General features: G+C 42.3%; 1 protein-coding gene across 1 annotated transcript in view; it reads right to left on the bottom strand.

Annotated features, from left to right (window-relative positions):
* Positions 1 to 5,344: 5,344 nt before the first annotated feature.
* The window catches only part of ANKRD29 (ankyrin repeat domain 29), a 40,133-nt gene continuing 29,873 nt past the window's right edge, over positions 5,345 to 15,604 (bottom strand). The window contains exons 8-11 of the mRNA XM_061169807.1: positions 14,991 to 15,089; positions 13,296 to 13,391; positions 10,939 to 11,037; positions 5,345 to 5,715 (exon numbers count right to left, since the gene is read on the bottom strand). Coding sequence (XP_061025790.1) covers positions 5,632 to 5,715; positions 10,939 to 11,037; positions 13,296 to 13,391; positions 14,991 to 15,089 — 378 coding nt within the window. The 3' untranslated portion in view covers positions 5,345 to 5,631. The remainder of the gene's footprint in view (positions 5,716 to 10,938; positions 11,038 to 13,295; positions 13,392 to 14,990; positions 15,090 to 15,604) is intronic.

Here is a 15,604-nt window from a genome sequence, read left to right as displayed (position 1 = left end):
TGTCTATAGAAAGTCTTGCTTACAAGGTTAGCTGCTGGCTGGCATCTGGACTCTTGACTGGCAAATAGTTCCCTGCACTGATAGAAAACTTTCCCTAAGTGATAATGGCTCACTGTGCCTTTGCTGTTTACACAAACAATGTGGTTATTCTAAATGCCTGATTTCCTTCTGGAAGTCTGGAATTCTGGTAAACGCTAAGGCAGAGGGTGCCTATGTGACCAGCTCCCAGTTAAAAGCCTGAGTGAGTCTCTAATGAGCTTCCCCAGCAGATAACACTTCGTAATGTTGTCACAAGTCTTTCCTAGAGGAGAGGACTCTTGGAAGCTTTAACCTGGTTTCCTCTATATCTCCATTTCATTTCCCTTTCCCTTTTCTAATTTTGCTATTTATCAATTTCGCTGTAATCTTAGCCATGAATATGACCATACAATGACCCTCTTGAGTCTTCCTAGCAAATCACCAAACCTGGGAGTGGTCTTAGGGTCCCCTGACACACCTTAGTATAATTTCTAACTCTTCTTTCTTTTCCTCACCCTCTCTGTTCAATTAATCACGAATTATCATTAGCTCTACCTCTAAACATTAAAAACAAAAAAAGTCCCATATTCTCCACCCTCACTGCCTTGATGCCATAACCGTGACTCCATCTGGGCACCACTCTCCCCCCTTTCCCCCACTAAAAAAAGCAAAACCCAAAGATCAGAGGGTTTAGCATTGGCCTCATAGCATTGGGAGGTTATTTCTTGTTAAAAAAAAGAACTCAACTGAGTAAATTTGAAGACCTATTTGGCTTTATTCAAGGATTCATGGGAATTCCCTGGTGGTCCAGTGATTAGGACTCTGCGCTTCCACTGCAGAGGGCATGGGTTCGATCCCTGGTTGGTTTACTAAGATCCCTCAAGCCGCGCGGGGCAGCCAAAAAAAAAAAAAAAAAATCAAGGATTCATGAATTGGGCAACATCCCACCTAGCAAGTAGAAAGGAGCTTTAGGAGCTGTACAGAATGGAAGGTTTTCAAAGGTAGAAAGGGAGTGGGACAAGGAAGTCATAAAAAAGAAAAAAGGTTACAGTATTTCAGGCAAAGTCACCTTCCTTTGGGGGAAGGGCGGGGATCTATCATGCAGTTTACCTCACAGGTGCTGATGTGGTAATTCTAGATTGACAGCTTAAAGTTCACACTCCTAGGAGTAGCTGAAATTGAAATTAAACCTTGGTTTGCTGTTCTGGGGGCAACTGACTCCATTTTGGGCCTGTTGTTTCTTTTTAAAAACACTCTTGGGACTTCCCTGGTGGTCTGGTGGATAAGACTCCTCGCTCCCAATGCAGGGGACCTAGGTTCGATCCCTGGTCTGGGAACTAGATCTTGCATGCATGCTGCAACTAAGAAGCCCGCATGCCTCAACTAAGACCTGGCGCAGCCAAAGTAAATGAATAAATAAAATAAATCTTAAAATAAATAAATCTTAAAATAAACAAATCTTAAAATAAATAAATAAATTTTAAAAACACTCTCAAAGCCCGTTTCCTCAGCTGCAAGATGATGATGATAATAGTGCCTGTTCCATAGGGTTGTTTTCAGGGGTAAATAAGAAAATGCATATAAACTTCATGAGATTATCTATGTAAAATGCTGAGCACATTACAATCCTTTAACAAATGTTAGCTGCTCTTTCTATTGTTAGTACTAATAATCTGTAGACTCCACTTGTGAGGCTCAGCCAGTTCCAGCACCAAAACCACTTCATAATGAAATTAGGACCTCAGCTTCTCACCCCTATAATCTGCAGCGCAGGCCCACCCCGAAATGCAGGCGTCGCCGTCGGTTTCCAAGTAGCCTGGCATTTGGCGGGGGGTCCTCTTTTCCTCTGAGTAGGTGCCCCAGTGTGGGGTAATGATGAGACATAACTCTTCTGTGGTTGTGAAAGAGGAGGGAGGGGGCAAGGCACAACATTTAAGGGGACTTCCTTAGCGTTCCAGCGGTTGGGACTCCGCGCTTGCAGTGCACATGCCGCGGGGCACGGTAAAAAAAAATGAATGAATAAATAAATAAATAAATAAGTAAGTAAAATAAAATAGCCTATTCCCAAGCTCTCTTAAAATAAAACAAAATAAAATAAAAGAATAACATAGCTGTTGAGAATACGACAAAAACTGGTTAGAACCGATTCGGTCCAAGATAGCGGAAGATTCGAGCTGAACCTCGTCATATGCTCATTGTAATACATCAGCATGTTAAATGACATACTGACAGGCACCCTGACAGTTCTGAGGCTTCCGATAAAAGGTCAAAGAGTGGGCGGTGGCCCAATTCCTGGAAATTCCCGCCCCTTCCCCCAAATAGTTGAAATAATCCTCCCACTCCTTAGCCTGTGAAATTACCCAGCACGTAAAAACTAACCACCCTATATTTCGGGGCCTCTTGTCTTCTGAGATGGCCCACACTCTGTATGTGGCATGCATTTCTCCCAGGGCTGCTCTTGCCTTTTGAGACAGACAGCATTCTGTCTATGGAATGTGTATCTCTTTAAATAAATCCACTTCTTGCCTACCACTTTGCCTCTCCCTGAATTCCTTCTGTGCTGAGACATAAAGAACCTGAGCTTCATTAAGTCCACGTGACCATTAGACCACGTGTGCAATCTTAATTAAATGACAGGATTCAAGTCCCAATCTGGGTTTTGGCTGGGTTTGAGTCCCATCAGAGTTGTGTGGTTTCAGTTGCAGAGGGTGGATGGAACAGGGGAGGACCCCAGAACGGCCATGGGGTGCTCCAGATTCCTAATGTTACCGTTGCAAATACTTGTTTCCTAAATATGAAGTTGTGCAAAAATCCTCAACTATTGCAGAAGAAAGAGCCAATGCAAAGGACTGAAGAGCCAGGAGCATCATAGATAATACAAATGGGTATTAAGACGTTCTCACACGCACACACACATAAAGATCAATATGTGAGGTGATGGATGTGTTAATTACCTGGCTGGGGGAATACTTTCACAACGTCTACAAATATCAAATCGTCACGACGTACAGCTTAGAGTTTCATTTTCAGTACCTTTCAGGACCTTCAGGTACCTTTCAGTACCTTTCATGACTATCCCAGGAATTTTTGTTTGAATAAAAAACCTTTGGGGATCATTACAAAAGTTCTCCATGGTAGAAGTAATGAAATCATAGGTCCATAAAGCTGAACAATCCTATTCAGTTTCCAAATATCAATATATTTATCAACAGAGCGGAATTATTTACTCTAAAATTCCATACTATTAAAAATCACACTGAAAGAACTTCTGATTAAAAACAAATAGGAAAAATCAGCAAAGGCAAACTGGGTAGTACGTTAACTTTATTTTGAATTATAACATGGAATTTGTCATCAAACGAATGTAATGAAAAACTTTGGGGGTTCAATTAAGCAAACGATTTGCATAGGAATTGCTACTTCTAAGTTTTAAGATGCAGAGCACTGAATTGTGAATTAGATTAACATAAAATAAGAATCATCTACCTGTGTGCAAAATAAATGCAATTTAACTTTATTTTAAAAAGTTAAAAAACACAATTTAATTTTAAATAACAGAACTTTTGTTCAGTCTTTGGTGAGGGATTAATACAATCTTCTTCCCTGCTATGGATAATATTGTCATCTCATCTCATTTAGACTAAATGTGATCCTTCTAAGCTAGAGACCTCTTACCTACAGTTAAGAAGGCCTCCTTTCAATATTGTTAAAGCTACTGAATTCATTCTTTATGCCCCTAATATTGGTCAAGAACATTATCCATTTTAAAGGATCTAACAAATAGGCCGAGGACAACATGCTCTAGGGAAAAACATTGTTTGTCAACATTAAGTTTGTCATTTCATCCCATTTTGTCTTTTGGAACTTTGTTATCAGTACCCATTACACTGTTTTGATTTATATCAGTGACGAGCAACCTTTTTTTTTTTTTTTTGGTTGGGGAAAAAAATAAAGCATTTCAGGCCACATTATTTTCCTCTTCAAAATGAATATAGCTTTATGAAATTCCCATAAAAGAAGATGTATTTGTACAACTTTGCTGAATAAAAGAAAGCCAGCGAGGAGATGGGCACTGCTTTTTAACTACTAAAATGTTTATATCTGGATGTTTTAGCAATACAGACAGCTTTCTAATTTTTTAATCCAGAAATTAGATTGCAGGCTCGTTGCCTGGCTGGTCAGGTTGTAGGCCTCTCTGGGGGCCCTGTGGGTTGCTCATTACTGGCTTTGCTTGTGACATGGATTAAAATAAGCTGATTTTTGTTGATTGATTGTTTTACTCATCATAACAAACTTTAAGAGAATATCTTCGAATTTCAAAATTATAATTCATTTACTGACATAAAGATAATACTTTTAGTACCACTGTAAGTTGGTTAAAAAAAAAAAAAAATATATATATATGGTTTAGAACATTTCCCTCCATCTTAACATAGAACATTGGCTGGAAACCAGAGCAGAACATGAACAAGAAAACTAAAGATGTGTTTAAATAACAAAATGCCATCAGTGTTTATTATGGTAGATTATAGAAAGAAGGTTTAATTTTTGTGTGTGCAATTAGGCACTGACTGAGGCATTTAGACACCATTGATTATAAAGTGCATTGAGTATAAATTTTGACCCCCCTCAAAGGAATAATTCAACAAAACCCAGGTTTCTTTCTTGGAATCAATCAGCCCAAAAACACGCATAGATGAACACATTAAATACTAGTAACAGTCTTTTATTACTTATACTTCTGCAATAGTAATAGCAACATATTATATCACATTTTATCCAAGGACTCCAAAGTCATTGTATCGAGCAATTGGTGTTGGAAGCTCAAGATTCCACATCATGTTAAGTCTACTTAGTTACAGCACAGGAAATAGATTCCCAGCAATAGACCCAAAGTAATGGTTCAAAGAGACAAGCCTACATTTCTTGTGGTTTGTAATTTTCTGAATTTCCAAATTTGCCACTTGTATCCTATCATACCTACAACATTGACTCCAGGTAAAAATGAACAATTTTTCTTTTTTTTATAGTTCAACAGTCCATCTTTGAAAAGCACATGGTGGAATGTCAGAAGTGGCTTTTCAATAATATACCTTTATACATCATTGATTCATAGAGGGGAACATTTTACACTGGAATGACATACATATATATGTAAAATACGATGGAGCCATATCTTTGAGCACACATACATTTAACACAAAAGCAAAAGTGCACCAATTCACTGAAGGTCAGACTTTCAGTCTTTTTAAAGGAACAAAGCTTTCTGTTTCTATTTTTAAGACAGAGGGTTTAACTCTGTCTTAGAGTTTAACTGAAAGACCCAAGTTGATGTAGTTTAAAACGAGTTTCTGCGGAATCCACGAACGTGCCAGGCCCCCTGGAGTGGGGCTACAGGCCAGTGTGAGAAGCCCACTACATGAGAGGAAGGGGTCCCTGAGCTGCTCTGCTCTTGACTCAGGGCACAAAGCACAGCTCTTCTTGGTCAGGGACGCAGCATGGGCATTCTGGGCGTTCTCATTCTTCTAGGAATTTCCAACACTATTTGAAAAGCAATTTCTTTTTGGACAATATGATTAAGGTTTCTATCTTTCAGTCGAATATGAAGCTAAGTTAGCTCTTCCTGTGTCCTTCTTTACTTCGGAGGAGATGCAATATACGTTCATTTTTGGTTAGTTCTGCCGGAAGTTCATTGGCCTGAAAGAAGATAAGATAGGCATGAGTAAATTCCCACAGTTGGTGTGGTTTCAGGGACTCCAAAGAGGGGCCCCTGACCCACACTTGCTCCTCCACTGATGAAAAACCCCACTGGACTCAGTCTTTTGTATCAAGGCATTAAAGGTTTTCTTTAAATATATTTAAATATAAATATCACCAGTTACTTTCTTATCTCATTGTTAGTTATTTTTCTTTTTAAAAATTTTTGGAGTATAGTTGATTTACAATGTTGTGTTAGTTTCAGGGGTACAGCACAGTGACTCAGATACACACACACACACACACACACAAACACATATACATATATTCTTTTTCATGTTCTTTTCCATTATGGTTTATTACAAGATATTGAATATGGTTCCCCATGCTCTACAGTAGGATCTTATTGTTTATTTATTTTATATATGGTAGTTTATATCTGCTAATCCCAAACTCCTAATTTATCCCTCCCTCCCTTTCCCCTTTAGTAACCATAAGTTTGTTTTCTATGTCTGTGAGTCTGTTTCTGTTTTATTAATAAGTTCATTTGTATCATATTTTAGATTTGACATATAAGTGATATCATATGATATTTGTCTTTCAGAGTTATTTTTCTATCTAGCCATATCCCTTACTAGGCTATAATCTCCAGGAGGCCAGGGTCCATATCTTATTAATCACTGTATCCTCATTTCCAGCACAATGCCTAGCTTATCTAGTATGTTGTCAATAAATAGATTTGATAACTTATTAGTTTATTATATAAGGCAGTCTGTCTGCTAGGGACTTGAGACTCATCTTTTGATGAGAAGGCAGAGTTAGGAAACATCCAGAGCATAAGACACATGGGGAAGAACAGCTTCAGTGGCCCGACACCCCACCTGATCCAGCCTCACTCTATGTCCTTTCTTTCCACAGTGTCGCTGAGACACATTCTGTAAGCGTTTACTTTGTGAGCGAGTCCCTATCTTAAGAAATAGACATTATAGGGCAATGGTTCCCGAACTTTTTAGTCTCAGGACTTTTGTACACTCTTAAAAATTATTGAGGACCCCAAAGAGCTTTTGTTTTTAACTAATCAAAAATGAAAACTGAAAAAATTTTAAGTATATTTATTAACTCATTAAAAATAATAAACCCATTACAGGTTAACATAAATAACATATTTATGAAAAAGAACTAAATTTTCAAAAACAAAAAAGTTAGAAGTGTAGCACTGTTAACAGTTTTGCATATTTCTTTACTGTGTAGCTTAAAAGAAGACAACTGGATTCTTTTCTTTTTTAATTTTTATTTATTATTTATTTATTTATTTTTGGCTGTGTTGGGTCTTCGTTTCTGTGCGAGGGCTTTCTCTAGTTGCGGCAAGCGGGGGCCACTCTTCATCGCGGTGCGCGGGCCTCTCACTATCGCGGCCTCTCTTGTTGCAGAGCACAGGCTCCAGACGCGCAGCCTCAGTAATTGTGGCTCACGGGCCTAGTTGCTCTGCGGCATGTGGGATCTTCCCAGACCAGGGCTCGAACCCGTGTCCCCTGCATTGGCAGGCAGATTCTCAACCACTGCGCCACCAGGGAAGCCCCGACAATTGGATTCTTATATCTGCTTCTGTATCCAATCAATTATCTTAAAGCTAAATTGCCATGTGGAATTTGAAACCTCATCAATGAATTTTTCTACTCTGTTGCATTAAAATCCATAGGTCTATCTATCTGCAGGTGGATTTTTTACCTATGCATGTTTGTAACATCATGTACTGGCCATTTAGAAAATAGTAGCTCACTGAGTTATGCAGATCTTCCAAATGTTGACACATTTCATTATACAATCCTCAAAGCTCACATCATTCATTAATATTATCACTGATTCATCAGAAAAGCTACAGGTATCGGGAAGCTGTCAGGTTCATGTGATGGATACAAGTCCGTTCTTTCAAGTAAAAGTAGAGATCCCCTCAAAAAGTGGCTGGCTCCCTTTGCCATTCAAACAATTGCACAAGTGCTTTCCCTGAGACAACCATGTGCTTCGGCCTACAGCAGAAGTGCTTGGTGCAAACTTCAAATTTTGTTACAGAGTAAAAAGACATACAGCAAGGGTCAAGGTTTCATAAAATTATAATTGTTTACTGCTTCATCAAAGACATTCTTAGGTAAAACTGGTACTTTTATAAAATAATCTACAACGTGTAAAATAACTTAGAGGTTCGTAAAATCGTTTGCCACTACAGTTTGTGACCCTGCTTTGATGTGTGTTAAGGTGCCAACAGTTTCATCCGCCATTGCCTTTGCACCATTACGGCAAATGTCAGCACAGTGAAAAAGGGCAAATAGTGTCTCTATATTATTAAGAATATTGTTTCGACCTATTAGAACCCTTGAAAGGGTTTTGAGGACACCCCAAGGGTCCATGGACCACACTTTGAGAACAGTTGTTACAGACGAATAAAAGGATGTTCTTGGGAATTCAGGGGAGGCAATTAAAGCGTAGAAAGGCAACCAAATCAGGGAGAGAACTTGGATGTAGTTTCTTTTTTCCCTGCAGTTAAACCTGGAACCCCGGCTGCTCTATCTGAAACCCTGATCTTAGGTGAAGCTCCTGCAATCCCTACCTTCTAGGCTGGATCCTGCTCCCTGACCCCCACCTACTGGCTGGGACCTCACTTGCTGGGAATGATGAGTTTGCCACAGTGGTCTGCTGTGCAGCATGTCCTGCAGCTGCACCCCTGCCCACCCAAAGGACCCTTGATGCTGGTGCTGGACTGACTCTAACAAGAGGTGCTATTCGATGCAGCTTTAGACCAGAGACCCCTCTGTGGGGTTAATTCTAGTATTAGCTTAGTTCCTGCAGGAGCAGATGTTGTACAGGCCTAATGCCTGGGGCTGAGAATAATGCTCCTGGAGAACGGACCTGAGCGCCATCCAGTCTCAGAGTACCCTCAGGAAGAACTAACTGTCTTGCATTGGTTACTGGTCCTTGGTGACAGGCTGGCAGGTAGCCAGAGGATCCTCTACAGTCAGGAAGAGGAATGGATCTAAGAAGCTGCACCTCTGTCGACAAGCTTGTTATGTTACAGTGTGTGTGACCATCTCCATGAATGTCCATATCCATTACCATTAAAATAAGCTTTATACTCTCAAACTGTGTTGTTTCAGTCAATCACATCACTGTTCTGTGTGTCATCCATATAGTTTTAAAAACCTGGTCTCACTCCTCCTCTCTCAGGAGGGTCCCCACCGAATTCTCAAGTTGCCCAGGTTACGATGGCTAGCGCCCAGGCTAGCCCCTAAAGGCCATCTTATTCATTATGGAGCAGGACCATAGGTCCATACTCACGACCCACAGCATCACACCACTCTCTGTCCCCACTGCTCCTGGGAGAAGATGTGTTCTGAGTCCTCAGTTGGGGGTATCAGGAACATGGGATCCCCATACCCATGGGGATAGCTACAGGGTGGGGAGAGGTACTGGGCCATTGGGTACCCTCTCCTCTGGCATCTGCCCCAGCGCAGAAGTCCTGGAGCCCCTAGAGCAGAAGGGTGCTTCTGTACCAGCTGAAAAGTGACTCTCTCCAGAAAGCCTTCGATAGCATTCTTCACTTCCTGCTGACAGCCCTTGTCACTGTGTGTTGCAATTGCTTGTTTAATTATCTTTATTCCCCAGTAAACTCTGAGCCCCATGAAGACAGACACTATGTGAATCTCTTTCACTATTATCTCCCCATAGACAATGTTCACAGCACAGTGCATGGCATCTAGCAGGCACTCAATAAGTGTTTGTTGGATGAATGAATAAAGGTCAAGGATACCCCCTCAAGAGTCCTGAGTGGCTGCTGGAATCCCAACACCCTTGCTTCTGGAGCTGCCTCTGAAGAGCCTGGCTTCTACGGGCTGCCTGGCGTGCAGGCGGGCAGCTTCCAGGCAGCTACTCCCGGCTCTCCAAGGGCTTCTGCAGGATGAAACTCCAACACAGACAGCTACACAGACACTCCAAAGACCAGCATTTTGGTCACTGGAAATTCCCCATAACCGTTATTGCTGAGATTCCACGAGACACACAAGGAATTGCATCTTTCAGTTTCTATGTAAAGAAACTGCCTTAATTCAGTACTGGGTGGCTTAGCAAAGAAGACTGATCTTTTTAGGACATCTGTGTCCAAGGTGCAAAGAGAAGAGAGCAATTGTGATTTCAGCGGGCTTATCACACAGCCAGACCAGCTAATGGAAGACAAACCCATGTATCTCAGGAAGAAATAAACAAAGATGTTGTCTTCAAGCAGTTCAATAGTAGGAACAGGGGAAGTAATAATTCCACGTGCTAAGTGGAATGAGAAAAAGCGGCTCTTGGCATGTTGTCTAATTGCACTTCTTAATGGTTTCTTTTAAAAATATCATGAAATGTTATCTGATTTTGGTTTTATTATTAATAAAATCTAACACAGTAATAGATGCTTATAAAAATTCAAACACTATATAAGTATAAAGTGAAAGTTGCTTTTCATACTCTCCCCTGTTAATAAGTCCCCACCATACTTCCTCCTTCAAAAGTCAGTAGTTTCAGTGTGCTTCCTCTAGACCTTTCCTAGGCTACCCTCCCACCCCCAGTCTCTACATGTGACTGCTTATGCAGATGTTGAGTAGGAGGAAATACAATGACAGTCATTTTTTACTGGGCATCCTCCCACCTCCAAGTTTGGCTTAATTGAAAACTAAGAAAAATTTTGAGCTATAAAAAAATATGGGTTGGTTTTGCTCAACTATACTTCAATTAAAAAAAATATGGGTTGGTTTTGGAACTGTGGGGCAAAGTCCTGTTAACAATATAAAAAGCAACATCTTCCCCATGAGGTCACCAAATAGAGCACAGGCAATTCTCAAGGTACCAGTATCCAACTCACGGAGGATGGTGATTAAACTACCGGAACTTTGACATTTTTAGGACACTTCTCTGATGATAGAATACTTATAACCTTACTCCCCACAACCACTGCCCCCTACCCCCGCCCCACTGTTACCTGAAAATCATTGATAATATAGGGGTTTTAGTATAATCCTCTGGGTCCAAATGTACTGCTCACTCATAACCTATAATGACAACATTTTATGCCCTTACTATGCCCAAGGATGAGGATAGTGACTGGAGCCAGAGATGCTGTCTTGGCTTCAGTAGACGCTGCCTTATCTCTTTGCACAGGCACCCGATGGAGGGAAAAGATGACTAAGACGGTACCTTGTTTCTCAGGGCTGGGTCTGCCCCTGCTTCCAGGAGCAGCGCGACTGCCTTAATATTTCCGCTGAGCACGGCCACGTGGAGTGCCGAGGTCCCGTTCTAGGAGAAAAGGACAGTGTGTGTCAGGAGAGAGCTCACAGGCATCAGCACTCGGCTTGGCTTTCCTCACGGATCAGCCTGCCTGATGAGACTGTAATGCTAGAGCCTTGCTCATCCTTATCTTCCCTTTTCAAAGTCACATCGGCACCTAGTACAGTATCCTCAGGGACACCGTGTACGGTCAGTATAAATATTGCCAATAACCTTTTGCAAGTGAAATAAGGTATCTGCCCAGCGTGTACGTGACTTCATGATCACTTGGTCTGTTGTAGAGGCATCAGAACTTGCTGTGGGAAAAACAACAATGTTACGTCAAACATTTTTTTTCCTTAAGGTCTTTGTGCTTTTGGTGAGCACACTTCTGCAAGGCTGGAGGAACAGCCTGCTCACCTACGGGCTGAGTTGTCAACCCAGCTGTACACCCTCCACACGCGCAGGTGGGCAGGAGAGCGACTGGGAGCTACACGGCTTAAGAGTAAGAGTAGGTGCGTTGAGGACCACCCCCGACCCCAGCCCTGAGTTGGAGCGTTTCTGGGTACTGAGCGGTCTAGTGAATAGGTTGCTGACATTTTATGGAATTTACTGCAAATATTTATTGACATAAGGAAGCAGCTATGTGCAGCGTGTAGCTGGGTTCTGGAAGGGGAAAAGAGAATATAACAAACCCAATATAAGAACGATGGGCAGTCACAAGACATCTGTTCTAGAAGGTAAATATGTCTGTGAATAGTACCTAAATGCAAGCTTAGTTTTCAAATTAACTACTTCATATATATACGTAAAACACTTTCTGATCTTGTAGGCACGTTAAATATCATATCCAGAGAAAAACTCCAGCAAAGTAGCCGTTTTCCCTGTTTGCTTTACCATGTTTGCCATGTGCGGCAATACACTAATCTGGTAATATTTCACTTATCAAAATCTTAACCAACTTATCAGTGTTGCCAAAGTGCAGTGTGGCTAAGAATAAAAAACCAAGCCAAAAAAGAGCTGTCTGCAACACGACTAGATATTGCGAAGTCCATTTCTGAAGCTAGTTTCTTTTATTCATAGAGAATTCTTTTTCACAGACTTTATTCTTACTTTCCAAACAATTTTCACGAGTACAAAGTACAGCTTTTTTGACTCGCAAGCTCATGGAAGATTAGAATTAGCTCACTGGGGCAAGAGAGAAAGGCACACCAACAGCAGCTCCGTATCAGCTGACAGCAACAACGGAGCCTAAACACATAAAGATCAGACAGAAGGCATCCAAAGGGCAAGTAGACTTCAGATACATCAATAAATCCAAAAAAGTGCTAAACTACTGTCCCAAGTTTAGAACAGGTTTGGTGTCCTCTATTTAACAAAACACTAGAGTGTATACCAGGAGTCAGCAAACTACAGCCCGCAGGACAAATCTAGCTCCCCCCTCCCCCTGCCCTGCCTGTTTTTCTACAACCCGATGAGCTCAGCATTTTAAAATTTAAAAAAGAAGACTATTTCGTGACATGTAAAAATATAAAATTTTAGAAATACAACATCCATAAATAAAGTCTGATTGGATGCAGCCACACTTTTTGCTGTTGCCATATTTTCTATGGCTGCTTGCTTTCTACAATGGCTGAGTGGAGCGGTTCCAACACAGACTGTGTGGCCCACAAAGCCTAAAATATTTGCTACCTGGTCCTTTATCGAAAAAGACTGCCAACCTCTGGTAGATACTCTAGTTGAGAAATATTTTAATCCAAAATGATTACAACTTAAAAAAGGACTTTTGGGGCTCTGTTTCTGGAAGACACAGCCCTCCAGAATGACACATTCTCTGACGTGTCCAGATGTTTGAGGCTTACTTCATTCCACCTAAGGTAACAATGTGGTTCTTTGCCCCAGATAATGAAGAGAAGGAATGTGAGTTCCTATCCCTCATGTTTTCTGGGACACAAATCATGTGTTTCATTTGTGGAGGATTTCACAAATCTTCCAATGATATATCAATATGGGTGATTTCCAATTTAGCAATTTCAGTACTATTGTTTAATTTTTTTTCCCCTAGAAAACTAGGTACCTACAGACTCTGGTTCACTCTTTTTATTACCTTCCCATTTCTACCAGTGCCCAGGAATCTCTAACATGGACAAGTTGTAGGCATGTTCTCTCAGGAATACAACTAACCATGCTAATGGTATCCAGATTCTACTGCAGTCCCCAGTGTGGACTTCTTAAATTTCTAACCTCTCTCTTTTACAGGTTGGTAAAATTTTCTCTGTAGGTCTTACCTTCAAAATACCGAGGGTGGGTGAGAATTTCAGCAACTCTTTTATAACATCATTATACCCTTTGTTGGCTGCTTTCAGTAATGCTGTTGTACCATCCTTTACAGAGAGAGGAAAAGAAAAGTTGATTATTAACATATGTGTGTGTTGGATAATAATGAAATGTTGGTTGAGAACTGGGAATGTGCTTGTCAGAAGGAGGCAAAATGTGTAAACTAAAGCACAGGCCTGCAATGTCTCTTAATCTAAAATCATTTTAGAGCATATTAAACAGTTAATTCTGCGTGAAAGAATACCAGACAAAATATGTGACTTATTACATTATCTTTGAACCCTGCCATCTGGGAATTCATGGTCTTCTAGTCCCTTAGAATACTGGGTACAGGAACAAGGGGAATTTCAGGAGGATATTTTTAGAACATAGATGGACTAAAGAGGCAGTCTCTGCAGTTCATGACTTAGAAATTAATTGTTGAACTGTCTTTTTTTTTAAGTTTCTTTCACTGTGCAGCTTGTGGGATCTTAGTTTCCTGCCAAGGATTGAACCTGTGCCCTCGGCAGTAAAAGTGTGGAGTCCTAACCACTGGACCGCCAGGGAATTCCCAGTTGAACCATTTTTAATGATTTAAATAATTGTTGAACTGTATCTACTGTTTTAAAATTTTAAATTGCTTTTATTTTGCCTTCCCGTGTATACAGCCTTGCTCTAGTCTGTCCTGGGTACCTGCCTGCCTGTGGTAGTGGTGATGGGGGGAGAGTAGGAAGGGGATAGATTGAAATCTGTTAAAAAAGAATGCAAAGACAAGTTCAAAAATTAATATTAAGCTCTGTCATCCTTTTCTGGCCTGAGATTTTCCAATTCCCCCTTTCTCCTACTTTCACGCATCAATTTCTGTATTTGGAGGATTTTGCTCACAGAGTTCTCCTGTAGTAAAGGAAACACCCCAGGCTGCTCTAAAGGTTTAGCTGGAATCAGGAGGAAGATGAGAATAGAGGGTTTTTCCTTTCTGACTTCAGAGATTGTGGGAAGGAAAAAAGAGAGAGTGGGAGAGAGGACAGAGAAGTGGTCAGGAATGTGTCTTTTGGTTTCCCCCTTTGTGGGCTCAGACTTGGGACAGTGGAGGGGGGTCACACAGGCAAGGGTAATATTAAGGGCAAAAAGGCCAGATACTGTAAAAAAAAAAAAAAAAATTAAGTGACCCCAACAGAGGCTAAGTGGAGGCCGATGGGGGATGTGGTGCGGGGGTCTGCAGCTCGGGGAGCCGGGGCACCGAGGACCCCAAACCACAGACCCCGCGAGCCAGCTGCACTGTGGCCTGGAGGCCAACAGGAGGCGCAGCGCCAGGCAGACCAGCAGCCGCTGGGGGACACATCCCCGAGGGCAGCCGAGGCCTGAGTCTCCTACCTGGTCCTCCCGGGTCATCCAGAGGTCAGCCCAGGTGGAGGAGGATCTCAAGGAATTCAACATTTTCCCCTTAGAAAGACTGAGCAGCAGTTGCTAGGTTTCAACTGATTCAGACCTTTCCCTTGTTTTCCTGCTGAAGAGCAGGAAGAGGTTGGGAGAAAACCCCGGTGAGGAAGAGACAGAATAGAGCTGCGTCTCCTCCGCACGTTTCGGCTGAGTTAAACTCGGAGGTCAAGGCTTCAATGGAAGGCGTCCCCATCCGAGCCCGCGCGCGCGGCGGTCCTCGCACTCACGTGGCGGGCGGCGTCGCGGTCGGCTCCGCGCAGCAGCATCACCCGTACCACCTCGCTGTGGCCCATCTGCGACGCGATCCACAGCGGCGCCGTGCCATCCTGCGGGGAGAGGACACAGCATCCACGGGACGGCGGGTTACGCCCCGGGGAGGGCTCCCAACGGCCCACGACGAGGGTGATTCTAACCCACGTAAGTACGCTGGCATTTGGCAGTGTCCGGACTACTTGGGTTCAGATCTTGGCTTATAAAAGCCATTGCACGGCAGGACCTTTCACGGCCGTGTGTGCTGCGGGGCTCCAGGGAACACGCGTGGGAAGCGGCTGTGTTGCATGCATACCAAGCAGAACCAAATTCGACAAACCCGGGGAGAGGCCAGTCTGTCCTGATTTTTGCCCGGACTCTGCCTGTTTGCTTTACGGGTGGGTTCACACAACACACCCTGCTTCGTGGGGCCCCCTCATTCCTACAGGAGAGGGGGCGATTTCCTCTGAGGCCGGTCTGAGGGTCAGAAAGCTAAAGACATTGCTCCCACTCTGCTCTTGTGTCCAGAATCCCCCCAAGCCATGTCATTCTCAGGGACCATAATTTTATGCAGGATGTGATACTGTGTCTT

Source organism: Eubalaena glacialis, chromosome 15, assembly GCF_028564815.1.
Source record: "Eubalaena glacialis isolate mEubGla1 chromosome 15, mEubGla1.1.hap2.+ XY, whole genome shotgun sequence".
Lineage (NCBI taxonomy): Eukaryota > Metazoa > Chordata > Mammalia > Artiodactyla > Balaenidae > Eubalaena > Eubalaena glacialis.
Note: the sequence above shows the minus strand (reverse complement) of the source record. Positions and strands in the feature narration are given on the sequence as shown.